The sequence below is a fragment of the Pyrus communis genome, chromosome 8 (assembly GCF_963583255.1).
Source record: "Pyrus communis chromosome 8, drPyrComm1.1, whole genome shotgun sequence".
Classification (NCBI taxonomy): domain Eukaryota; kingdom Viridiplantae; phylum Streptophyta; class Magnoliopsida; order Rosales; family Rosaceae; genus Pyrus; species Pyrus communis.
Genome location: NC_084810.1, coordinates 11251960 through 11278847, shown reverse-complemented (window position 1 = coordinate 11278847; position 26888 = coordinate 11251960). Strand labels below are relative to the sequence as shown.

Sequence of the window (26888 nt, the reverse complement as noted above, 5' to 3'; positions counted from 1 at the left end):
TTTTTGCAAGGTTTGGAATGCCACGAGTGCTAATCAGTGATGGAGGTTCCCATTTTTGCAATCGAACCATCGAGGCGTTGCTCAAGAAATACAATGTCACACATAAGGTGGCCACACCTTATCATCCTCAAACGAGCAGGCAAGCCGAGGTTTCGAATAGGGAAATCAAGCAGATTCTTGAGAAGACCGTGGGGCCTACAAGGAAGGATTGGAGTTTGCGCTTAAACGATGCATTGTGGGCGTATCGCACTGCCTACAAAACCCCCATTGGGATGTCACCTTTTCGGCTCATCTATGGGAAGCCATGCCATCTTCCCGTCGAACTAGAGCATCGTGCACATTGGGCCGTCAAAACATTCAATATGGACCTTGATGCCGCAGGTTTACATAGAAAGCTTCAATTGTGTGAGCTTGATGAAATCCGAAATGAAGCATATGAGAATGCCCGGATTTACAAGGAGAAAACGAAGGCATTCCATGACAAGATGATTCGTGCCAAAACGTTCTCTATTGGGCAGAAAGTGTTGTTGTTCAATTCTCGCCTTCGGCTGTTTCCGGGTAAGTTGCGTTCCAAATGGGTTGGTCCTTTTATTGTCACTAATGTTTTCCCTCATGGTGCAGTACAAATCAAAAGTTCAAGGACGCAGCAAGAATTCAAAGTGAATGGGCATCGATTGAAGCCCTATTACGAGACGTTTGAGGAGCATGTCGTGGAGGAGGTACCCCTCCATGCCGTGGAACCTAGTCAAGCTTAAACGGAGGTACCGTCCGGCTGCAAGACGTAAAAGAAAGCGCTACTTGGGAGGCAACCCATGCATTCAACAAAGGAAGACTTAGAAAGCACTCCAATTCCAGATTCCTAAAAAACTCTTCTCTTTGTTGCTATTTCATTTCTGCCTTGTTAGGTTGTTTAGTTGTTATTGTTTGTTTGTTTATTAATTGTGTGAGTCTATGATTGTAACATTGAGAAAATGTTTGATTTATTGATAGGCACTGCTAAACAAAGAAAGATGGAGCTTCACAAAGGTTGTTTACGTGAAGCCCCACTACGAGGCGTCGGAGCGGAAGGCATAGTAGCGGAAGGCTTTGGAGCGGAAGGCATCGGAGTGGAAGGCATCGAAGCGGAAGGCATTGGAGCGGAAGACATCGGAGCGGGAGGCATCGGAGCTAGAGCATTCCAGGCCTCAAGACTTGGCCAAGCGCTAGATGAGCCAGGAAAAAGGTGCCTCTGGAGGAAAGACGAAAACCTTTGACAGTCACTGTGAATCCGACCTTCAGACTCTTGCAGCTCATCAAGCTTCCTCTTCATGCCCGTCGAATAGTTGTTGGCAAGCACGTGCAAACTTCTATTCTCGTACTTAAGCTGCTGGATCTCTTGCTTAAGACTTTCCACCTCTGCCATCAATGATTCCACCTGACGGGAGCGGGCAAGCAGGCGTTGACCCATGTTGGACACAGAACTCGCACACTGAACACTAAGTGCGAGGGACTCTTGAACGGCCAGCTCATCGGACCGTCCTGACAGCAGCCTACTATCTTTTGGAGTGAGGAGGTTCCTAGCTACTATTGTAGCTGTTGTGGCGTCCTGCATCACGGAGTCTTCACCTGTAAGAAGACCGTTAGAAGATAAGAAAGAAGGGCGCCATACGTTACCTTGACGCGGCGCGCCCGTATCACTGCTAAGGCTCAATTCCAAGCTAAGGTTCGATGAGTTTGCCATTTTTCAAAAGTGTTCAAAGAGAAGGGATGAAGTTAAATTTCAAAGGGCCGGAGTCGATTTTCAAGAATGGGAAATCTTCAGAGTGTGTTTGTTGTGGTGGTCGATAGCTCTATAAAAAGCCAAGGCGACGCGTCCACCGATTCAAGAAGCCGGAATTTCAGGCGTAATTTAGGCGACGCTTTCTCAGCTTTTCAGAAGACGCGTTCAACTTTGTCAAAAGATTTCTTCTTTTCAGACAACACGTGGAGGCCATCATCGCAACTACACATCTTTAGCCGACAAGCGCAAAGTTCGGCGACGCTTTCTCTGCTTTTCAGAAAACGCGTGCAGCTTTGTCAAAAGGAGCCGCATCCACACTACAACGTGTTGTTCAGAAAGCAAAGGGGCGTCGTTCAGAAATCGAAAGGGCGCCTGCTCAGAAATCGAAGAGGCGTCGTTCTGATATCGAAGAGACATTTGTCGACAAGGGTAAAAGAACAGTACCACCACTTGATATTATCTCTATATATGTCGACCTTCGTCTTTTATGGCAAGGCAAACTTGAAGAAAAATGCCCAACTCTCCCTCACCTCTGAGGGCGCACTCCCAGCAAAACCTCTTGAAATACTCAATTTTTTCTCCCCCAAAGAAGATACCAGAAACCTGGAGTACAAATGAGGCAGAAGGAAACGGTCGATCGAAGCATGTGGAGACAACCACAACAAATACATGTGCTGTTTCATTCGCCGTTTCTTCAAAAGCAAAGGTATCTCATATCATCAAGGTCTAAAGCAAAAGTATCTCATATCATGCTCTTTCCCTGTCCTTTTCTTTGTCCTTGTTCTTACTCGCATGGCAAAGTGAAAGAAGCAATCAGCCGGCACTTGGAGTCAGTCTTCCGATCTGGTTCCAACTGCCTGGAATATATTCCTGATTGCTTACCTAGCGTTGCTCTCGAGTAGTCATCTTCAACGGTTGATACACTTCCAGAGAAGGGACCACTCCTGCAAAGATTGAACAAAGAAACAGATGACAGGAGGAAGCTCAGACCTTCGGGGGAGACCCTAAAGGGAATCCTGCTGCCCAGATCAAGAGTAGCACAAAGGAAAATCAACGATGGGCGGCAACCAGTTCGAGAGTAAGCCTGTGGAATCAACAACATCAAGCCTCAATGCAATCACCAAGGAGAAGAGGGAATTTACACTCCATAACCAGATTTGCGTCCCTAAACTCTTCTCTTTGTTAATTACATTTTGCTATGTTTAGTATGTTTAAGTGCTTTTTGTGTGTTTACTTATATTTTGTGTGAATCTATGCTTAAAACATTGAGGACAATGTTTGATTTAAGTGTGGGGGGGGGTAACTAATGTTGTTAATGCAAATTCGTGGGATTTTATCACCTATTACTTCAAATGTTGTTCCTTGCTGTTTTAAGGTGTTTTTAAATTGTTTTAGAGTGTTTTAGTGTGTTTTGTTTTATAACTCCGAAAATCACATAAAAATTTGAAGAAAATGTTTTGAAAAGCCTAAAAAGAGTGTTTTGAGTCATTTTTGTGTGTTTGTGTCTTAGGGTACCTTCCAACACAATGATAAGGATTTGGTTTATAATTGCATGACGGTTAGAAAGAGTTATGAACATAGAGAAAAGTTTGATTTACTCTTGGTATATGCTTGGTTATGGTTATAATGTATGACTTCACATGCAATCATAAAAGAAAAAAAAATTCGTTTTTGTAACATGCTTGAAGGAAGGAACTCAAACAAACGCTACAACCCTGAGAGACTTGAGCCTATAACGTTCTTTGGAGAGTATAATCTGTGATTTCTTGTTTTCTAAAGTCGTTGCATGATCTCATTATTCGTTGCTTGGTTACTACTTAGAAGGCGTTTCATCATATAGTTCCAAATGCTAGAACTCATGCCCATTTCATTCAAAGCATGTTATTGATTTGCATAACACATATTCAAGAAGAAGTTGTGTAGTGACCACCACCATAGCCAAATAGCCTTACTTCCCATACTTCGTATTTGTTGTAAGTTTTAACCCCGTTGAGCCTTGTTTAGCCTTTATTCTTTGTTTACCCACATTTTCCTCACCTAGCCTAGTTTAGGACAATCCCCACCCTTGTTCTTAAAAGATAGTGAGCATGACTTAATTGAATTCCTTTTGAGTTACATTATGAAAGAAAATAAGTGTGGGGGAGAGAATGTTTAAGTGTTTATGTTTTGAGATTCAAAAGAAAAGAAAAAGAAAAGAAAAAAAAAAAAAAAAGAGAAAAGAAAGAAAGAAAGAAGAGCTTGAAAAAAAAAAAAAAAATGAAAGAATAAGTGATTGAAGAAAGGTTCCAAAACACCAATTCTGGGCGTAAATTGTCTAAATTCTCCCTTTTTGTTCAAAAGTTGAGTTTTCATTCAAAAGTGAATTCTAAGTTGATTCAAATGCTTTGCTCACTATTTCTTTAAGAACCTTTGTTTTCCATATCCCTTCTTTGTTATCCACATACCCCAAGCCCCGTTACAACCCTTGACTTCTATCTTGAGTGTTGTGTATTTCAATTTGTGGAGTTTGAACTTGGTATGAGCATATGGTGTCACTGGTTCTCGCGTCTAAGTAGTAGCATTCCATTCATGAGATCATATCTATACATGCTTATTAACTCCAGAAATTGCGTTCTTTGTGATACATATATGTGAGTGTTCGTTTTCATGTTACATCAATCTTCTCACATATGACTAGATTAGGGTGTGTAGTTAGAAATTCTGAGTGAAAATCGAGTGCATATCTTGTAAGGAATTGAGCAAATTCTCTAAGGCATGTTACTACATTCAAAACATGGTTTTAAATGATTAATTGTGAACTAGTATATGGTGACTATGATTAAGAATGTACTTAAGTGTGAAGATGACTAAAATCTGTGAGAATGATGATTTTTAACATGTCATGTGCATTGGAAATCCCTAAGACGGTTGTTGGAAGGTTTAGGTTGTGTTTTACGTGTTTAGTGTCGTTTTGTTTATTTGTTTTTATTCTGTTTTGCTCGAGGACTAGCAAAAGCTAAGTGTGGGGGTATTTGATAGGAGCATATTCATGCGACTTAAATGGCTTGTTCTCGTACATTTACGTTATGTTTCTTTAGTTATTTTAGTTCTTTATGCTTCTTTTGTGTGTTTTCAGGTTCTAAGGGCTTAGGGAGCAAGAAGGTGCATTTTGAGGCCATTTGGAGCATTTTTGGGCATGGATTGGATAGCTTATCCATGGAGCCAAGAGGATGGACGAATTTGAAGGCCTTGTATTCACTTTGGACATAAAACAAAGGGCCTAGCCCATTCTCTCTTATTCTCTCCCTTATAGCCATGCAAAGAACCATCCATTCCATAAAAAACAATCCATCAATTCACATGCAAAACCACCATTAACACACATGCACCCAAACAAAGCCAACCTAGCTAACCCTACATGCATTCTTTATTCACTCTTCATCATTGCATTCATTCTCCAAACACTTTCATTAATTAAAACACATTTGCACATCCACTCATTCTTTCCCCAAAGCCGTGTATTCCCAATCCCTTTCCAACATTTCACATGCATTTCCACCTTGGTCATGCTTTCCCATTTCATTATTCATTCACTTTGCATTCATTCAATCAACCCACATGCACTTTAATCATTCAAACATGTAGCCACATAATCATTCACCCTATCCATTCTTTGTCACAAAACAATGTCACATACACTCATCATCACACAACCTAGCTAACCCTACATGCATTATTTATTAACTCTTCATCATGCATCAACATTTTAAATCATCAAAAAACCAACCCATTGCCGTGCATAATCTCTCATCATTTCAGCCACATTTCTAACTCACATGCATCACATTCATTTCCAAACAACAATCATTTCAAATGCCATGCATTCACATGCATTTACACCACCAAAAACCCCTTTGCCGTGGGCTTTCAATGCCTTTCCAGCTTTCCCTTTTATTTTCCAGCTTTCATTCTTCATCATTGCAGCCATTCCACATGCAATTCTCCATCATTCCTCCACACAAACACCTTAAACAAACAGCCATATACATCTCCACTCCTCCTATAAATACCCTTGCATTCATTCATTCAAGGAACATCTCATATTTCCATTCACAACACTTCACACAACACAAACACAACCCTTGTGCCGCAAATCATTTCCATTTCTGTGCAGTTTTTCTCCTCCATTGCAGCCACTATCCAACCACTTCCCATCCCTCCAAAACACTTCACATAATCCCCAAAGCTCACCTTAGACCTTGTGCTACAACAACGAGGAAGAAAAGAGTGCCTAAACGTTCATACAATTCAAGTTTGAGTTGTTGGAATGTTTAGGTGTTTCTTTGATTTCAAAGTTTAAATTCACTTTTCTTTGTTTTGTAATGGAAGAGAAGAGTGCCTAAACGTTCATACAATTCAAGTTTGAGTTGTTGGAATGTTTAGGTGTTTCTTTGATTTCAAAGTTATGAGGAACTAAACCCCCCTTTAGCTAGGGGGTGATTCAAAATACATGTTTATGCTTGCAATATGAATTGATTACTTTTGGTTGGAATTTCATAAGTTGTGGATTCAATTTGTTTAACCGTTTGAATGAATATGACGCTAGAATATAAGAGAGTTTCACCTAATAGTTACGAACTTATATTCACAAGTAGTGGAGGTTGCTTTTAAACAATCGCGTTAAACGAATTCTTGGCATAAGTTTCATGCGTATTCCATAGTAACGAATGCCTCGTCAATGTTTATGATTTCCGTTGAACTTAATGATCTTTGTTGAATGTCTCTATCATGCGTATTCCATAGTTAGGGACTTTGATTAAGAATAATTTGGTTGTAATGCGTATTCCATTCAATCCAACGAATCTAGGGAAATCTGAAAGTTAATTTAAGCGGACCTAATTAACTTGGAGCATTGAGTTTCATAATTTATCGAAAGACCAACCGAAAATCAATCTTGTATGCAAGTGTAACATGTGTGGAGAAAAACCCCTTAGCTATTCCATCATCCATATTTTTCATCACATTCATATTTACATTTTGCCTTTAATTATATTCTGTCCATTTAATTTAATATCGTCCAAACACATTTCCCCCATATTTCGTTGAGTCTTAATCATTCGTATTTGTTTTATTTTTGTATCTTTAAGCTTTTGGAGTCATAAACAATTTCAAATTCGTCTAAATCAAGTTCTAGTTTCTATTTGAGTCAGTTTGATTGTTTTAGGCAGTTTGAGTTTTTCAAAGCCATTCTGAGTCATAGTAGTCTTGTTAAGAGTATTTACATTTAGTTTTTTGTGTTTTCAAGTCAATTCAAATTAGATTAGCACCCCTAGTTAATCCCCGGTTAGAACGATCCCTACTTACATCATTACTACAATTTTCACAAATAGGGTTTAGTTTGTGTGCGTATAAATCTCGCATCAACTGGCAGCGTTTCATTTGCCCCAAGATGTGCATATTTTAAATGTTCTGGCAATGGTTTTAGCTCCACTTTTGGGGGTTGCAATTTAGAAGGTTTTAAGGGCGTTTTCGGCTCTCCAAGGCTTTTGTAAACATGTGTCCAACGTGGTAATTGGGCTGGTACACTGTCTAATGCTGTTACATACTCAAAAATGTCTTCATCCTCTGTTTGTGATGTATTTGGACTATGTAAAACACTCAATAATGGATCAGATGTCAACCTGGTCATAATTTCTGCATGAATAACACCTTCTAACACATCTGCCCGCATACACTCTTGCTGCCCTTCTGGGTGTTTTACAGCTTCAAATAGGCTAAAAACCACTGATTGGTCTTGCACTCTAAATGTTAAAGTACCTGCTTCCACATCAATCAATGTTCGGGCAGTGGCCATAAAAGGTCTTCTCAAAATATCTGATGTTTGCAAATCTTCATCCATGTCCAAAACTACGAAATCTGCTGGTAGATACAAATTGTCAATCTTGATAATTAAGTCTTCAATAATCCCCCTAGGATAAGTAACAGAACGATCTGCTAGCTAGAGAATAATTGATGTAGGCCTTAGATCTCCTTGGCCGAATCTCTGAAAAACAGAATAAGGCATTAAATTAATACTAGCACCTAAATCAATTAATGCACGTTTAAAATTAGAATTTCCAATAGTGCAAGAAATTGTAAAACTCCCTGGATCTTTCTTTTTGGGTGGTAATTTGTGTTGTAGAACTGCGCTGCACTGTTCAGTCAAAACAACTTTTTCAAAATCAACCAATTTCTTTTTGTGAGTGCACACATCTTTCAAAAATTTGGCATATGATGGAATGTTTTTTATTGCATCAAGTAGTGGCAGATTAATTTGAACTTTAGATAGAGTTTGCATGAAGTCCCTCAGTTGCTTGTCTTTTGCTGTTTGCTTCAAATATTCTGGATATGGAATTGGGGCCTCATAAACATGTTCTGTGCATTTTTCTGTTGCTGGATTGTTTTTGGCAAGTTGTGCAGCAGCAGGTTCTGCAGGTTTTGCAGCAAATTCTGTAGGATTTTCTACAGACTTGTCTTCACTTTTTGCATTCTCACGATTATCATAGCTTTTACCACACCTCAAAATTCTAACAGCACTGCATTCTTCTGAACCCCGTGGATTAGGGACTGTTTGGCTAGGAAATTTGCCTTTTTCTCTTTCTGTGATATGACTTGCTAACTGTCCAAATTGTTTTCCCAGATTTTGAATTGAAGCTTGTACATTTTGCATATTCTGATCATTTTTGTCTATGTACTGCTCTGTAGATTGCATAAACATTTGGAGTGCATCCTCCAAAGAACGTTTGGGTTGCACAACTGGCTGCTGTACATGATTTTACTGAAAATGTTGCACCTACTGGTTTCCTCCCCACTTCATATTTGGGTGATCCCTCCAACCTGGGTTATAAAAATTAGAATATGGATCATTTCTGAGTCTTTGAAAATTGTTAAATGGATTTACTTGTTCTGCCACGTGTTCAGGATAGGCGTCTTTGTGTGGGCAGCCCATAAAATCATGATTTGGCATGCTGCAGATGCTACAAACTGCTGCAGTAGGCTGCTGTACAGCAACCTGCTGCACTGGTACTGTTATTTTCTGCAAAAGCATGTCAAATTTTGAATCAAAATTTTCAAGTTTTCTCTCCATTTTTTCGATTTGAGCAGATACATGTGGAGTTCCAATTGACATATCAAAAACGCCTCTGGTTTGTGTCTGGTCCGCTGCCCATTGTTGTGTCTCTGTAGCCATTTTCTCAAATAACCGAAATGCTTGTTGAGCATTTTTATCTGAAAATGAACCTCCGGATGATGCATTCACATAACTCTTTGTAGCTGGATTTAAACCCCTGTAGAATATTTGCATTCTTGTGTCCCCATTAATATAAGCATGAGGACACTTCTTGAATAAATCTGAAAATCGCTCCCAAGCTTCATGGAACTCTTCATTAGGCTTTTGAACAAAAGATAGAATTTTAGTTCTTATGTCAAGAGTCTTGGATGCTGGATAAAACTTGCTTAAGAACTTTTCGCTTAACTGTGCCCAGGAAGTGATGCTCCCATATGGGAGTGTAAAAAGCCATGTTTTCGCCTTGTCTTTTAAAGTATAGGGAAAGAGACGAAGCTTAATAGATTCTGCAGAAAACCCTCTAACCAAAATATTCTTGCAACCCATCAGAAATTCAGTAATGTGCATGTTAGGATCGTCATGAGCTAGTCCATGAAAAGTAGGCAATATTTCCAACATGTGATGTCTAATCTCAAAAGTATCGCCTTCATCTTCTGGATAAACAACGCAACTTGGTAATTCGTTAGCACGGGCTGCTAGTGTTTGTCTCAAAGGTTGCCCAGCTTCGGGCATAGCAAAAGCCATTGTTTCCCTACTTTCTAAAACGCCTAAAATTAGGTGCTGCAGAAAAGTGCCATTCTGGGAAAGATCAGGTGCCAAAAACTGTTCTCGCCGCTGCTTTCGTATGTTCTTTCAGGCTCAGGATCAAATTGAACAAGTTGTGCAGAATATGATCTGGTGCTGACCATGCACAAATTTCAGTAATCTGAAGAAATAAAAAATGACAATTAAAATTAAAGAGATTTTATTTTTGAACGAAAATAATTAATTAAGAATATGATAAAAAAAAAAATAATTAAAACAATCCCCGGCAACGGCGCCAATTTCTTGATAGGATTTTTACCACATGCAAATAGGGTTAAAATCATTGAAAATACTTACAAGAATACAAGGTAAGTGTAGTATAATTGCTCATGCAAGGTCATTGTCCACAAAGATTGTTTGATTAATTCATAATTAAATCAACTATTAATTAACTATTGAAACAGATTTTTATCAAAGATTTGAGATTTTTGAGTTTGAAAATGTTGAATTAACAATTAAAGAACCTAGAAGTTAGAAAATAAAGGCAGCAATCAAAAAAACGTTTTTTAATTAAAACAATTTAGGGAAATACTAGGGTTAAGCCGTCACCATTACAATCCTATGCAATTCTATCAATTACTTATAAATTTCCACATCCATGCTTTGAAGGTTAGGTTTTCCTAACGCATATTTTCCTTGTGATGTTCAAGCAAAAACGAATATCTAACATGCAATCCGTCTGTGATGTTCAGATTAAATATAAACATGCAAGACTCATTAAACTTCGTGAAAACCCTTTGAAAAACTATGCAACCCTTAAGAGCGTGATGTTCGCCTTAAGTGAACTTACAATTACTAATCACAAGAAGCCCTCCTCAATTTCAGGGTGATGTTCCAACAGAAATTGCATCAAATAACTTGTCTAAATACCCTAATGGTGATCAATCATTAAAATATATAGATAGATTTAATCGTGGTGATTAATAATTCAAAGCAAACATGCATCCATTCATAAGCAAATTAATAAAATTACATATTCATGCTACGGTTCATGGCCTAACCCTAGCAAAAGAATTAGTTACGCATACTCATAATAAAAATCAAAGGAAATATCATTCAAATGAGTCAAAGGAATGAAAACACCTTAAAGTAGAAAATATCCACGAACCCTAGCAATCACTCTTTGTCCCCAAACTCATCAAAAATTACCCCCTCTATTTAGGAACGGCCAAGCAATATAATTGCTGAGCCCCCCTACAAACCCTAAAACATAGGTCTCTTATTCCAACTAGGGAAGTAAATAATAAAATAAAATACTTAGAAAATAAAATCCTAATTAAACTAGGAAAAACTGCAAGGGAACTGTCCAGCCACGTTTTAGCCTCAGAAATCCTCCAAATCCGGCCCATAATAGCTTGTTTTAAAGATCAGGACGTTCTGAATACATCTCCAGAAGGCCACGAACCCATCCGAGGTCATCTTAGACTTCAAAAATACAATTTAAGCCCGAAACGTCACTATTCCAGCACTGCACATTGCTCATTTATTTTATCGCCAGAAAATAACCGCTTGGTAGAAAATTCTGATATTTTGATATGATCAAGCCAAGTGACTCACGAACGTCCTCCAACTAGAATTACTCCAAAATTCGTCTATTTAATTATGTTTTTCTCCAGAGGAAGTAGAAAGTCCTAAATTAGAAATACAATTCAAAGTATCAAAATTCTTTCAAAATATTAACCAAAATATACTAAGAATAGGGTTAAATATATACTATAAAATCCGCTCATCAATAACTCTTTCTAAAGCTTGAGAAAACATATTTCCAAACAATTTGCTTCCATTCCTCCATATTCCTTTTCTCAGCATTAAAACCCATAACAACACAGAAATAAACACAGAAATAAAGTACATAACTCCTGAATAAACGCAGCCTAAAACTGAGCAAACACGTGTCGAAAATCAGGTATACTCCAAAGTATAGCAGACCCCAATAATGATCCACTGGTAACTTTTTGGGTCCTAATTGGTTTCAATGTGAGTCCAATAATTAAGACCTCTTATCTTCAAGACTAACTTGTTCAACATTTTTCCCCATAGACCAGATATAAAGTGTTCGCTCTAATTAAAATTTTGCTTCAATGACATTCTCTTTGAACTCCGATTTAGTGATTTTACAAAACTAAAATTTAAAGAAACTATAAGCTTACATAAGATGAAGGATTCAAAGAGTTCACCTTTACCACAAAAGAGGGGAATCGAAAAGTACAAGCGGTTGCAAGATTCGTCCAGAAGTCTGAAGGGTCTTTCAGTAGGGATTGTATTGAACCAAAGTTTCTTTTTAATATCTTTACTGAAGATGTAAATCTCTCTATTAGAATAAATCCATCCCTTTGACAAAAAATAAAATAAAATAAAATTAAGTAACACAAGTACGTTCGCAAAATGTGACACAAGTGTTTGTTATGATAGCAACTAAAAAGACGTATTAAATCTAAAAGATAATGTCGGAAATGGAGCTTGAGAATGGATATGTTTGGTTAGTTTAGGCTTGAGATATGTTTGGTTAGTTTAGGCTTGAGAAATGATTTCCTGACTCATGGAAAGCCTGGGGAAAAGTTGTCATATTTATGATAACAATGTCATCATTGATGATTTAAAATGGCAATTACATCTCAAAAGTAGTATTTCTTACCTAATTTTTGTGATAATAGAATTGGTTGGATTTTTTTTTTTTAATGTTTTCAACCAATTGCATTATTTACTTGGTGTACACTGTATTTTCAATACACTGAAAAATATCTCTTAATTTTTCATCGTACCAAACAAGAGAATTTTACATTTCTATTTTTCAACATGAGAAATCATTTCTCATTAATTCCTTTCCGTATACTAAATGCAACCAAATAGTTCCAACTTGCAACTCCCAACTTCCAACTTCCAACTTCCAAATTATCATCCAACAATTTTTGTATGCAAAGGTAGAGTATGCAAGGTGCCTTCCGATATTTGCGATGTAAACATAAATGTGATAGAAGTCTTAAGATTGTACTTGTATATGTTAACAAAGTTAGTCGGAAGATAGAGGAGAAGGAGCAATCTGCAATCAGAAGCGTGACATGACAAGTGCATTTTTTATCACCATCTTCAAATGTTGGTAATACTCACTATTCTATTTATTACCGTTGTATTATAATTAAGTTTTGGCTGTTGCTCCACACGCACTATCATTGTTATGTTCATTTTTATTTCCCTCACCACCCACCTACCCGTGGGAACCAACATAATTATTGAATGAATTCAAACTCTCTCTCTCTCTCTCTCTCTCACTCTCTCTCTCTTCATTAATTCTTCATGCTCCTCCGCACTCGTAGGTAGTTGTTTGTTATCTGCTCCAACCACAATACATGGACACATGTAAAGTTTTCTTAATATATGATATACTGTTTTTTTTATTCTTCTGGGATTTGAGGCCTTAGCTAATAAGGTAGGGATTTAACAGGAACAAAAAGGAAAGATGGAGATAGAGGCGGCAGGTGGTGGTCATAGTGGCGGCGGTGGAAGTGGAAGAGGAGCGTACTTGGTGTGGCAGGATCTAAGTGCGGTGCTTCCAAACTTCAGAAAGGAAGCACCCACAAAGTGGTTGCTCAATGGGCTGAGTGGGTTTGCTGAACCTGGTAGGATCATGGCTATCATGGGTCCTTCTGGCTCTGGAAAATCAACACTTCTTGATATTTTAGCAGGCTCTCTCTCTCTCTCTCTCTCTCTCTCTCTCTCTCTTGTGATCTTTCATAGATGAGCACTGCACTGGTAGCACAAAATATGCCTGTGTTTCACGTATATGGTTTCATTCCATCATCCTTTGTAGTTTGTAGATAAAATCCGAACTTTTCACTTTTGGTATTTATTTATTAAAAAGGATGAACTTTTGCATCCAAAAATACTCCTTTACCCAATTTATAGAAAACCCATGATTTTTAAGGAAAGATTATGGGGTTTGGTATGTAATTATACTCGTTAATAATAATTACACCACCCAAAAGTGATGTAATTTGGCCAAAATTAACTAGTTTTTTTTATTGTTAACTCCATTTGTTCTGTTAAAAAAAGGCTGCTTTAGATTTTGGCCCTTACAATTCATGATTCCTAGATAAAAACTTATCTACATATAAACGTCCAATAAAAACCCAAATTTAAAATATGCAGCCACATCGGAATACTATTGACCTACTAATACAATTTATTTACACCCATTCCACTTTCTCAAATCCCTAAATTTATTCCAAATTAAAAGTTTAGAAAAAGTGAAATAAAATATATAAAATGTTGTATTGCATTAATTGTATCCATATCATACCAAAAATTTACCTTTTTTGTGATATATATATTTTGCATTAATTGGGAAGTAAATTAATTTGTTCCAATTATTGAAAAAAATTATACTAAATCCGTATTATATATTTTGAATCATATAACACTTCTCTAACTTGTAGGTAAATTATTTTTCATGTATTGTTACATATATTAAGCACGTTTTATTGTTGTATAAATATAGGTATGACATAATATTTTTCAATATAATACATCAAATTATATTTCTTCTTGTTATGGGGAAATTATTCTCCAGGTATTAGTGAAAAAAAGAAATTATATTACACACAAGGTATAATTTTTTGTAGGTAAATTATTAGAAATTAATTTGTAGGTAGGTAAATTAATTTGTTCCAATTATATAAAAAAAATATATATACTACACCTAGATTATATATATATATATTTTTTTTTTTTTCTTTGAGAAAACCGCAAAGAAAACCTAGATTATATATTTTGAATCAAATAACATTTTTGTATACATGGTAGGTAAAATATTTTTCATTTATTATTACATATATTAGCCTATTAGGGACGTTTTTTGGTAAAAATATATAAAGTAATATGTATATGATTATTTTTCAAAAGCATGATCCAATTCCTAAGTTTATGCAATATTTTGTTGTTGGTATACAATATTTTGCATAATTGGAAATGAACATTTCAAATAGTAGGTAAGTAAATTAATATTGTCTAATTATATAAATACACACACACACACACACATATATATATATATATATATATATGTACACACACACATACACATTTTGAATCAAATAACATTTTTGTACATTGTAGGTAAATTACTTTTTTGTTTTTATGTATTATTGCATACATTAGGTTTTTTTTTTTTTTTTTTTTTTTTTTTTTTTTTTGTAAAAATATATGTGAACTCATAATGCCAGATGCATAAAATTAGGCCAACAATTCTCATATTTGATATTAATATGCAATGATTGTTTTTAACATTAATGTCTTATTTTTCTTTTTGCAAAATCATTAACTCTCTCCTTACAATCTACATAGAATTAAAGGAAAACTAATGAAAATGACTTGAAAACTTTGAGTTTTAATGATAATGACAAAATAAATGGTAAAATGAATAGTATCAAGATTGACTTTTTAGTGTAAAAAAGTGGTTTTTCGTTAAAGTAAACAATATTGGGAACTTTTCGTTAAAGTTCCCTATAATTAATTATGCACATCAAATATGCAATAGGGGTATTTTAGGCATCTAAAAAATGTAAAATGTGTAAAGTAATATGTAATTAATGAATTCACTTAGGTGGATCAGAGTTACTGGGTTTTTTTTGAGTAAAAAAATATGTCGGGTTTTATATGGAAAAAATTGAATTTGAGGGGTTAAAGTTATATTTTCAGTTAAAAAAAAGGTTCTTTGTCAAAATGGTTTGGCTAGTTTTGGTAGTAAATGAGCTTTGAACTTCTACGAGTCTTAATTTATTTTGCTTTTTTTTTTCTTGGAAAAAGGCTTTTAAGCTGCAAATTTCTGAAGGAATTGTATTTATATATATCGTCTGGATGTTTAGAAATTGAGCAATCTGAGAAGAAAATGTCTTGTTTGGTCACTTAATACTAGGTCTAATAGTATTCGTGTTCACTTGTAAGATCATCTCCAACCGTTGGATTAAAACTTGAAATTTTAAACCCAAAAAATTTAGGCTTTAATCCAAAAATAATTTTTCTCCTCCAACTATTCTGGATTAAATTTTTAACCTAAGATTAGTAAATGATCCATTTAGGATAATTTTTTTTCTGATAGTAACTTTAAAAAAAAAATTATGTAGACTATTCTAATTTAATTTTATGAACCTTTTAGCCTAAAAATATTTAGATTCCAATAAATATTGAAGGTCACTAAATCGACACCATGAAACTCGTGGAACATTGTAAAAGAATATGAAACACATAAAATATATATTTTTTAAATTACTTTAGCCGTTGGATTTAAATTTAGACCGTTAGATTTTTTTTTAACCGTTAGATTTGATTTGAGCCGTTGGATTCAATGAATTTATAAAATATAAAACTAAAAAAAATACACATAAATGGTTGGTCAGTCCCACTAACTCAAGGGGAATCCTGGTCTAAATTTGCCCATAAATAAGTATTTGGTTAAAACTCATATTTGCCCTAAAGGTTGGAGAAAGTTGGGATGAGTTTAGAACCTAAAATTTGAGTTTTACTGTAAGAGTTGGAGATGGTCTAAGTGAGAGGTCTTAGGTTTGATTATTGTTAAAAGTGAAATTGAACCATATTATTACTAGAACATTATGAAGCTTAGCCAACTTCCCCACCTCTTAGTATAGATAATATTTATTGATTGTTCAAAGAAAAAGAAAGAAGAAAATACCCTTTTTAGTTGGAAACCATATCCCGTCGCAATTCCCAAACCCATGGGATAAACATATCCTATTGGAGTGCATTTTTTCTAACCACCTTAGGTGGTGGTAATGCTCATCGCCTTATTGATTATTGTTAGATGAGTTTGATTTAATCTAGTTGTTAAATAAATATCAAAATTTAAAATCATTTAACGCCAATCAATTGGATGGTGAGCATTACAACCGCTTAATGGTGGCGAGTAACAGTATAAGTGCATCATATCCCATCCTAGGCTGGACTTGGTTTGTACAATCCACGGTTGAAGTCTTGTCCCACATTTTTGTTACCCAATAAAGAGCCATCAATTGTACTTGAATGCAAACCAAACTTTGGCGACGGGTCTTTTACTTCTTTTCTTTTCATATGACCATTTGGTATGGAGAAGGCAAATAGACAGAAAGACAAAATTTGAATGCATGACTGGTTTTAAAGGCTTTTACTAGCAACATGGGCACCTAGCATCTTATTTTTCCATTTTTATTGTTTCTTTTTAGTGATTTTTTAATTCAAACAAGGTCTAAAATTCCAATAAGGGGCAGAGGTTTTTCAGTGTACTTAACATATGAGTCGGTACACTGTCTATTAATACAAGTAGATGAACAATGAAAAATATATAATCTCTCTGCTTATATTATGTCGAGTGGTGTAGCTAATGCAGTCTTTTAAAAAGTTATTTTTTTTTACTGAAATTGTGCTTGTTTATTTGACACAGGTAGACTCTCAAGAAATGTGGTTATGACTGGAAATATTTTGTTTAATGGGAAGAAGAAAAGGCTTGCGTATGGCGCTGTTGTAAGTAAAGCTTTCTGTTTCCAGTTGCTCGTATGAAAAATAAAAAAATTGAAATTCACATTGTAGTTTTTGCTCTCATTGAGAGTTGAACTCAAGACCTTCCGCTTACTAAACGGGTGCTCTAACCAACTGAACTATGAGAGCTGATTGTCCTCTTAAAAGACATAGTAATACTGTTCAACAGAATATTGTTGCCATTGTTTAAGAATATATATCATCTTAATCAAGGTTTTAAAAGATGCTAGACGCTAGTTGAATTTAAATAAATATATTATATTTCGTGTAAATAAATGTATGTTTATACTTAAAATATATATAATTTCATTATAAACTACAAAATAGGATGACATATATTTATGAAGATTTGGAACATAATAAAAACATGGTGAACAAACTATAATGTTTGTTCACTCAAGTATTCAACAAGTCTCTTACAATTTATTGAAAAAAAATAAAATGCAAATGAAAGTTATCTATTTTTTGTCAAAGTGAGTAGCAATCTAGACGGGTGCCTAGACGGGTATGGACAGGCTAGACGGATTCCTAGGCGGGCTTAATATTCAAACGCCTAGGCATTAATCGGGGGTGGCCAACCACCTAGCGCCTAGGCGGGGCCTACGCTGCGCTAGGCGGGGATTTTTAGAACAATGATCCTAATTCACTATAAACTGTGGAATTCCAGGCTTATGTTACACAAGAGGATGTATTGTTGGGAACACTCACAGTTAGAGAAACCATAACATACTCGGCTCACTTGCGGCTTCCGAGTACTTTTACTAAAGAAGAGGTTAAGAGCATTGTGGAAGGAACAATTATGGAAATGGGCCTCCTGGAATGTGCTGACCGATCAATTGGAAACTGGCACTTGAGAGGTATTAGTGGAGGTGAGAAGAAACGAGTTAGCATTGCACTTGAAATTCTAACAAAGCCTTGCGTATTATTTCTCGATGAACCTACTAGTGGCCTTGATAGTGCCTCGGCTTTCTTTGTTATTCAAACACTTCGAAGCATTGCTCGCGATGGAAGAACAGTTGTTTCATCTGTTCACCAGCCAAGTAGTGAAGTATTTGCACTCTTTGACGACCTCTTCTTGCTATCTGGTGGTGAAACTGTATATTTCGGAGAAGCAAAGACTGCTATTGATGTAAGAGAAGGACTCTTGGCACCCTGTTACGAGTATTTTAATATCTTCAGTGAATAAGTTATTTGAGCCCCATTTTTCTTTTCTTGTAACGAATGCTAATTCCATTTTGATTTTTGTAGTTTTTCGCTGAAGCAGGTGTCCCATGTCCCAGTCGAAGAAATCCTTCTGACCACTTTCTACGTTGCATAAATTCAGACTTTGACACCGTGACTGCCACACTGAAAGGATCTCAAAGAATTCGGGTGCATATTAATTCTTAACTCAGTTCTTTAATGCACAATAGGTGCAACGTGGTTATTCCATCTCATGTTTCAAAGTAAACATCCAAAAACACTTCATTGACTTTTACATACAAGAATACATATACATATCATGTTACTGCAGAATTTATGTACTCCTGAAACACGCTTGCTGACCATATCGCCTCCTAGTAGTTAATGCCTTTTGAGTTGTTGGATTTTGATTATTCATGAACATATGCTCTTGAGATCTTGACGCGTTACTCATGTCATTGATATTTTGAGAAAATTTATGCATTGATCTCTTCTAATTATATTTAGCTGAAGTTACTCAGCTGCACCTATTAAATTTCTATCTTTCCTTTGCTGATTTCATTCCTCTCCCCCCACCCTTCTTTAGTTAATTATTTAGGGTGATGCTTTTCTCATAATAGTTGTATATCTGTGTCTGAATTGGTAGGATGTACCAACATCAGCGGACCCTCTCATGAATTTGCCAACAGCAGAGATCAAAGCTAGGCTAGTCGAGAAATACAAGTGTTCAAAATATGCAAATAAAGCGAGAGCCAGGATGCAAGAAATAGCAGCAATTGTAACTTTTCCAACTTGAGCTCTTTAGTCCCATTTCTTTCTGAAGTATTAAAATATGCATTGACTTGGTATCCCTGGAAACATATATGAAGTAGTCTATGTGTTGCAGGAAGGACATATCATTGAAATGAAAAGTGGAAGCCAAGCAAGTTGGTGGAAGCAACTTTCAACCTTGCTGCGAAGGTCGTCTCTGAACATGTCTAGAGATGTGGGATATTACTGGTTAAGGATAATCATCTATATACTTGTATCAATATGTGTTGGTACCATCTATTTTGAAGTTGGCCATGGCTATAACGCAATCTTTGCCCGGGCAGCATGTGGTGCATTTATCAACGGCTTTATGACGTTTATGTCTATTGGAGGTTTCCCATCCTTCATAGAGGAAATGAAGGTAAGCTGATGCAACACAGATGTAAGTATTCATAGTGGCAGTGGTGAAATACAAGACATTTCTGTTGAGTTAAAGCCTTTTCATGCCTTGTTTTCTTCTTGTAAACAGGTGTTTTATCGAGAAAGGCTCAATGGGCATTATGGAGTTTCGGTGTTCATCATTTCCAACTTCCTCTCTTCATTCCCATTCTTGGTTGCAGTTACTCTTAGTACTGGGACTATTACTTACTATCTGGTGAAATTTCGTACAGAGTTTTCGCATTATGTGTACTTCTGTCTCGATATATATCTGAGCATTTCAGCGATAGAGAGCCTCATGATGGTTGTAGCTTCTCTGGTTCCCAATTTCCTAATGGGGATTATAGCAGGAGCTGGAATCATGGTAAGAAGATACACTCAAATGTTTGATAAGCTTTCCTTTTCTGTTTTCCATCACGCCTATCCTTCGTAGTGTATCCTTCTCAATAAAATGGTTGTGCATGCAGGGCATCCTGATGATGACCGCGGGTTTCTTCCGCTTGTTGCCTGATCTTCCTAAGCCGTTTTGGCGCTACCCAATTTCATATATCGCTTATGGCTCATGGGCACTACAGGTAAATCATAGTGAATCATCTGTCTTTATAACACAAGTTGTCACAATGATTATGATAAATGTAAAATCAGATGGTATTGATATGTATTGTAATTCGATATGCAGGGTGCCTATAAGAACGATTTGATTGGCCTTGAGTTCGAGCCCATGATACCCGGTGAACCAAAACTTACGGGCGAGTATATCATCCGGCATATATTTGGGATACCAATAGACCACTCCAAGTGGTGGGACTTGGCTGCTGTTTTAGCCATTCTTACAATGTACCGGGTTCTTTTCTTCCTAATTCTCAAGTTCAAGGAGAGTGCGTTGCCAGTGTTTCAGTCACTCTACGCAAAAAGAACGCTACACCGTCTCGATAAGAGGCCGTCCTTCAGGAAACTACCCTCCATTTCTTCCAAGAGACACCAGGCTCTCCACTCACTGTCTTCTCAAGAGGGCCTCAACTCTCCACTGCACTAGAACTGGCATCGCAGTACTCATGAGAGTTTTGTAAGGAACAACTATTACAGTGTAATCTCTCTCCATGCTGTTTATGTAATTAGTCACTCTTGCTCTGAAAAAAATCAGATAAAAATGTAGGGAGTTTCTGTTGGCGTTTCATATACAGAAACTGTTTAATAAAAATATATAATATATATATATATATATATTTATCATGGAATAACGCAATACCAAGGTCGTTAGCCGGTTTAATGTAGTTTCTTTTGCCAAATTTAAATCCAGTTTCCCTGATCTCATATATGGGATTCATCAATCATTACACTTTTTAGAGTAAAATTGTTTAGACATCACATGCTGCAGTCTGAACCTAACATTTTGCAAACATTACAATGATTTCCTTCCTTCAGTTTTTAGGTTATTTTAGACAGTTTTGTGCTTGCATGTAATGTGTAGTTTCTATTTTCCGATGATGCTAAAGAGAATGAAAGGTTCCAGTGATTATGTTTGTACAGGGAAGATACGGGTACAAGTGGATTCCCCCTTATGGCTTGGTGCGGTTCAGGTTGGTTCAGTTTTGGGTCCAAATCACAAACCAAACATCACACTTTGGTTTGCCTAAATTTCAAAACCGAAGCATAAGGACAAAAACCTAATGTAATCAGTTCTCTAACGTAGAGATTCGGTTTAGTTCGGTTTGTGGTTTAACATGTATCAACTACCGAATGAAAAGTTTAGAGCTATGTCAAAGTAAATATTAGAAAAAAGAGGAAACTTGATATAAGTTCAATTTTATGAGTCATTATTGGATTTAGTCACTTTGTTTGGTTAGGTCCACTAACTAATTATCCACATCAGCTTATTTTTATGAGCAATGCTAGATAGACCAATTTAGTAATGCTCCATAGATCAATTTTATAACTAATTATCCACTTCAGCTCCCTTCTTAGTGTTCTTACTCCAATTCATAATTTCATATGCAGGTTGATGCATACAAAGAGCATTACATTACGGAAGCTCAAGCGACATGCCATAGGTCTTCTCAAGAGGAACTTAACTCTCCACACTCCACTGCGCAATGAGTCATGAGCCATGAGGGCTTTATAAACAACTAAAAAAAATGGCTCTAATTAATTTAAAGTTAAGACAATTGTAATTAAATTAAGAGGTGATTTGTCAATGATGTGGAAATAAATTAACATGAATCTCAATTAATTATAAGATTTTAATAAAAGAGTCACATTGCACATAGAGCCTCCATCTTCCTAAACGCCATTGTCCATCAAATGGAAAATTACAACCACCACATGGTGGTTCAATGGTTGAAGACGAATTCTAGGCTTGTATTCCATACGGCATGTCCTGGGTTCTATTTTTGGCACTAGTGAATCACAAGATGGTGGCCAGAAGAGGGTGAAATGCCTTTGTGAGTCTTCCTGCCCCCGAGAAGGGTGAACTGCCGTGACGAAGTCACCAGCTAATCTCCTTTTTCATATAAAAATAAAAAAATCAAATCAAATGGAGAATTACACCATTGTTCATGAAAGCTTTCACAAATAAAGAAATTAAGATCATACCTTAAAGGTATGTTGAAAGATGAAATAATGGTAGGACAACTTGGATGATAGAAGAAGGATTACCGTTTGGACCCAAAATATTGGGCTTGGGCCGAATATAACTATGGGCTTGTCACATAGCAAAGATCTTCAGTCGTGTCTTATGTTTCTAAAATTTGGACGAAGTCCAGCCAAAGGTAGGATGGCCGAATCCTAAGAGATGAAGGACTCTTAGGGAGTCAAGTTGAAATGATTCGGTTGAGTCCTAATATGAGTGAAATTGTTTTCAACATCAGGATGAAGGTTGATAATATTCATAATATTCCAAGAATAAAGGTTCAAGATCAAGAGTGAATTGAATACAAAAAGGAACTGGGTTCAGAGTCCTAGTTCCAGTGGGAGTGGCCAAGCTTTATGCAGAGGTTAGGTTTATCTGATAGAGTTTGGATCAAGGAGTGTCGAGGAGGTACAATCCAGGTGGGACTCTACTTTGGCATGAAGTGATTAGCTCAAAAATTACTCCTATAAATAGAAGAGGTTCTGGAACATTTAGAGGACCTTCAACTCAACAATCAAAACTGCCATTGCTTCAAGTTTGTTCAACTATCTATTCAAGTCTCTGTTAGTGAGTTAGGATGTCACCAGGTTACAATTTTGAGAACATTGAAAGCAAAATGCGAAATCCCACTCTTGGAGAGAGGGAGAAAAGGAGAGAAAAGAGAGAAAGAGAGGGACTCCTCGGCTCTGTTGGAGGTTTACTATACAAAATCTGTACAGGCCTCATTTGATATCATGGGTGGATAATCTCCTAATTTCAAGATACATTGAAGGTGGAAGTGAATGGTTTTTCATTTGGAGGGGATTAGGAGGGATTAGACTTGAAGGAAACTCTGCTCAGCCCTTCTAATCCTACCATTTAGGGAGGATTGAAATGGATAAGTTCCCTTCATGAGTAACCCTCTTCTATCCTCTAGTTGGACATGATTTTTTTATCCCTCCCTTCAACATACCTTGAAATGAGGAGTTCTCCATTTCAGTCCAAACCTAGATACCAATTAAGGCAATAAATTCTCACCAGTTAAGCCCTAGTGAATTTCTTTGTGAACGGTTTGCATGTAGAAGTAGAAAGTTTCTTGAAAAGAAGTTCCTAGGTGAAAACAGAGGATTTCTATCTATTAGCAAACTGAAACTAGACCCAAACAAAATAAGTGGAAAAAGATTCATTACCAAGAAGTACAATAATCTGAATCTATTTACCAGAAGACCTATATCTTGTGGTAATAAACATCAAGTAACACTTTGACACTAGATGATGAACTTTGCGAATCAAGACAAAGGGTGATATACATGTGTAATGGTGTAAATGCTGTTCTCACCAACGTTCAATTGTGTACACGATAGATAAACAAAATTATAGAAGAAGAAAAGTGATGAGATTATTACATGTGTACCATTCAACTTGAATAAACCTCTTTATTTATTATGTATGGCCTTGTGACAGGAGAGGGAGCCACTTCATCTGATCATACATCATCTCCCTATAGCAGTAACCTTTTCATTCTTCAATTATGAGAGTAGTGTGGTAAGCAAAATTTATCCCTCTGAAAGATCTATATTTGTTCACAACTTGGAAGCAACTTTTGTCTGACTTTATTCAATGCCACATAGGTGATAGATCCAACCCATGAGGAAAAGGCTTTTATGGGGGGGGCGAATGACTGCGACAATTAATGCAAATGGAGATGTTTGTGCTATTCAAAAAGCTGGAGGGGAGGGTGTCTTGCAGAGTGTTATAATGCAATGTTAGCGAATTGCTTCTGTCAAGGCTGGTTCTATGACAGAGAAGATCAAGAAGGCGGTGAGGTTTTCTCTTTATGAAACAGTCTTGAATACTTGAGTTGCTTCTCTATCACTTGAAAGAAATATTAACCCTTTACATAATTCTGGAATAATAAAATGAACTGGTATCTGTGATCTATATGACTGTTGTAGAAGGCAAATAACAGTATCTCATTTTGTCTCTGAAGAACACATCAGTGACATTTGTCTTTAATATTTCTTGAAGGGTCTCTTTTAAAAGTATTCATCTGGAAATATATATTTGGATATAGCATATTCCATCTGGAAAAATGGTATCTGATCAAATGTGTGTCAGTATTCTCATGTTTTGGCTCCTTTGTTAGTGTTTCTACTCCAATTCAAATGCAGGTTGATTCATACAACACAGAAAGAGCATTTCGGAAGATCAAGTGCCATACTTCTTCTGTCCCCATGGATGTTGATAGAGGTGCTTCTAATATAGGTGTGCAGAAAAACTCTTCTTCTGTTAATCATATGGAGAGATTAAGGCCGATGTCTGAGGAAGGAGTTGCAAATCAAAGTGAGGGTGCTGCAGGTGATACTGAATTATCAGAAAAAAGACAAACTAATAAGGGTAATGAAGATGCGAAGAATTTTACTGGAGGCCCCTCAAGTTGGTATGGTTCCAATCTTATAAAAATTAGGGCCTTATCGTCCTTTATTATCAATCAATGTGTGAAAATGGCTTTAAAAGATTGGATGTTAGTGGATGCTTGCCAATTTGCATTGTGCTTCCTGTCCTCTATTGATAGCACTCCTCTTTTGTATACCCCCATTGTATGTGGGCATTCTTTTCTTAAGATTCTGAATGAACTTCCTTACTTAAAGAAAAATGCCTTAAAAGAACAAATTTAGCAAATGGAGTTGGAGAACCATTTTAATTTTTAATGGACTGTGTGGTAGAAGCAGTTGGTGACCCAGCCAAGCAAAAAGAAAATCATTAATAAAAGGAACTGTTATTATTGGCACTCCAGCAGTCCTCTCCTTTTTATTAGGGAGAATTTGCACATGGAAATGTAATAAATTGAGAAGGGTTTTCTTTTCCTTTTGCAATGTAGAACCTGGGGGTCAATTTCTGGGTTAGAGTTCTTAGTGATCATATGCATTGGGTTGTTTCAGTTTTGATTTTCCCAATGAGAGAGAGATAGAGGCTTCAACATCCCTACTGATTTATCCTATACTAGTTTATTTTTTTTTCAATATTAATTTATTTTTCTTTTTCCTCAGGGATCCTTACTCAAATGGTGTTGATTCAAATTTTTTAAAATGCTTCCCATGGTACCATATCGTGTCTTCACCTATAAGAGAAAGAAATTACCATTGTACATATTGCTGCTCTTTGTCACTTTTATAGCTCATCTAAGAGATTTTAAGACTAATTATAATGTTTACTTTAACTGCTCAGCCTTGTGGAATGTGGAATTAATTCATACATATGGGGAAATTAATATTGGTTAGGACTTGCAAATATTTATGTTAGGTCTGGTTTTTTGCCCTTTTTTTCTACCCCAACTGTAGGCAATTGCATCAAACTTCCCTATTAAAGATAAAAAATATCCCAAGACAAAAATTTAGCATTGTATTACTGTACAAAAGTTACTTTTTTGTGAGCTACGCCTTTTTTGGTCTGATGTAATGAGAATGTTTACTAATTGATAAGATGTTTATTTAGGTACTGTCACTAAGTGCTCCAGTTACGCATACATATACTACATAACGCTCTTGTATGGATGCATACTTAGGGAGGACTTTTATTTACATACATTCAGTCACCAATGCATACTTATGCATGCATGTGCACAGATATGTAAGAGATGGGGAGAATTCTCATCCATGTTAGGCATGACATGTGCAGGAATGTCGACGCCTAATCAGAAACCAGAGGACTCAAAAGGTGAGGAAACAACCAGTGAAGCCATGCCAGAGGAACCTCCTGAAGATATTAATCCAATGCCTTCATCCATGAGGGAGCTGAAACCGCAGAGCGAACAAATGGAGAGAAAACCTTGAAGGATGCTGTGAAGCCCAAAAACAAGAGACCTAGGAAAACGGCTCCTCTACTGGTTCAAGCTAGATGGATTTTTTCTCATTGCATGTATGGTGTTATGTGGACATATTTTCATATGCTCTTCTTTATACCTTGAATGTAGGTAGCTTAATTCGTTGAAAAGAATCAATATGTTTAAAAGCAAGAATACTTTGTTTTTGGTACTCAGCAATGGTAGGAAAAGATAATTGATTATTTTCAATCAGTCTTTCTCATAATGCATTCGAAATTTGCTTTTTAATGTATTATAAGTGCATGCAATGTTGTTTGTTTGATTTTTGTAATATAATTATATGTGCTTTCGCCAGTTTCTTGCTAATTCAAAGCTATTTTTGTAATATAATTATATGTGCTTTCGCCAGTTTCTTGCTAATTCAAAGCTATCTGCATTACTTGCCAGATACTTGGTGTTGCAGTTCTCGTTGGAACTCATGGCAGGCAAAAGGTGTAGGTAAGTCTCTGGTCGACTGCAAAGTGATGCGGGGGTATGCATATATGACGAGTAAGTTGAGATGCTGCTCAATTGTTTCTAATGCAGTTGTTCATGTAGCAGATCAGTGGTCTTGTTTTGTTTGCTCTTTGTAGATTTGTAGTGCAAATTGTACATGAGCGAGGTTACCGAAATTACTCAAATTTTGTTGTTGCACACTTGAAAATGATAATTCCCTTCATTTGGTTTCAACTATTTTGATGTTCAACTTAGTCAATGCCAATGTTTAATGTAAGGTTAGTGTGGATTCGTATGAATTGATAGGTCATAACCAGTTCGATGTTGATGTCGATGTCGTTGATGGAACTAGTTGCATCGCAATTGTACTTGCAAACGTTTGGACAACTGATTTCAGGCTTTTAACTTCTGATTAAGTCAA

The 26888-nt window shown here is 36.3% G+C and overlaps 2 protein-coding genes, 2 non-coding genes and 1 pseudogene across 4 annotated transcripts; 3 read left to right on the top strand and 2 right to left on the bottom strand.

Annotated features, from left to right (window-relative positions):
- Nucleotides 1–7736: 7736 nt before the first annotated feature.
- Nucleotides 7737–9587, bottom strand: LOC137742950 (uncharacterized). The gene is made up of 2 exons (XM_068482884.1): nt 8679–9587; nt 7737–8540 (listed from the first exon to the last, which is right to left on the bottom strand). Exons 1-2 carry the CDS (start codon nt 9585–9587, stop codon nt 7737–7739), a joined length of 1713 nt encoding a protein of 570 aa, XP_068338985.1.
- LOC137743952 (small nucleolar RNA R71) lies at nt 9097–9202 on the top strand. Its single transcript, XR_011069558.1, has one exon. It is a non-coding gene; the product is annotated as a small nucleolar RNA R71 (small nucleolar RNA).
- A 3454-nt stretch (nt 9588–13041) lies between the features above and the next one.
- LOC137742249 (ABC transporter G family member 15-like) lies at nt 13042–20829 on the top strand. The gene is made up of 9 exons (XM_068482067.1): nt 13042–13330; nt 17077–17156; nt 17839–18300; nt 18420–18542; nt 19000–19131; nt 19240–19524; nt 19633–19905; nt 20009–20116; nt 20221–20829. Exons 1-9 carry the CDS (start codon nt 13105–13107, stop codon nt 20575–20577), a joined length of 2046 nt encoding a protein of 681 aa, XP_068338168.1. The 5' UTR covers nt 13042–13104; the 3' UTR covers nt 20578–20829.
- Nucleotides 17227–17300, bottom strand: TRNAT-AGU (transfer RNA threonine (anticodon AGU)). The gene has a single exon. It is a non-coding gene; the product is annotated as a tRNA-Thr (tRNA).
- A 211-nt stretch (nt 20830–21040) lies between the features above and the next one.
- On the top strand, nt 21041–26888 carry LOC137742949 (exosome complex component RRP45B-like; annotated as a pseudogene).

Excerpts from the sequence above, each read along its gene's own strand:
- LOC137742249 (XM_068482067.1), top strand. The coding sequence starts at position 13,105 with ATGGAGATAGAGGCGGCAGGTGGTGGTCATAGTGGCGGCGGTGGAAGT. Across the intron at positions 17,157-17,838 it reads GGCTTGCGTATGGCGCTGTT|GCTTATGTTACACAAGAGGA; the intron begins GTAAGTAAAGCT and ends GTGGAATTCCAG. Across the intron at positions 19,132-19,239 it reads TGCAAGAAATAGCAGCAATT|GAAGGACATATCATTGAAAT; the intron begins GTAACTTTTCCA and ends TATGTGTTGCAG.
- LOC137742950 (XM_068482884.1), bottom strand. The coding sequence starts at position 9,587 with ATGGCTTTTGCTATGCCCGAAGCTGGGCAACCTTTGAGACAAACACTA. Across the intron at positions 8,541-8,678 it reads CTGAACACGTGGCAGAACAA|CAGCCAGTTGTGCAACCCAA; the intron begins GTAAATCCATTT and ends AATCATGTACAG.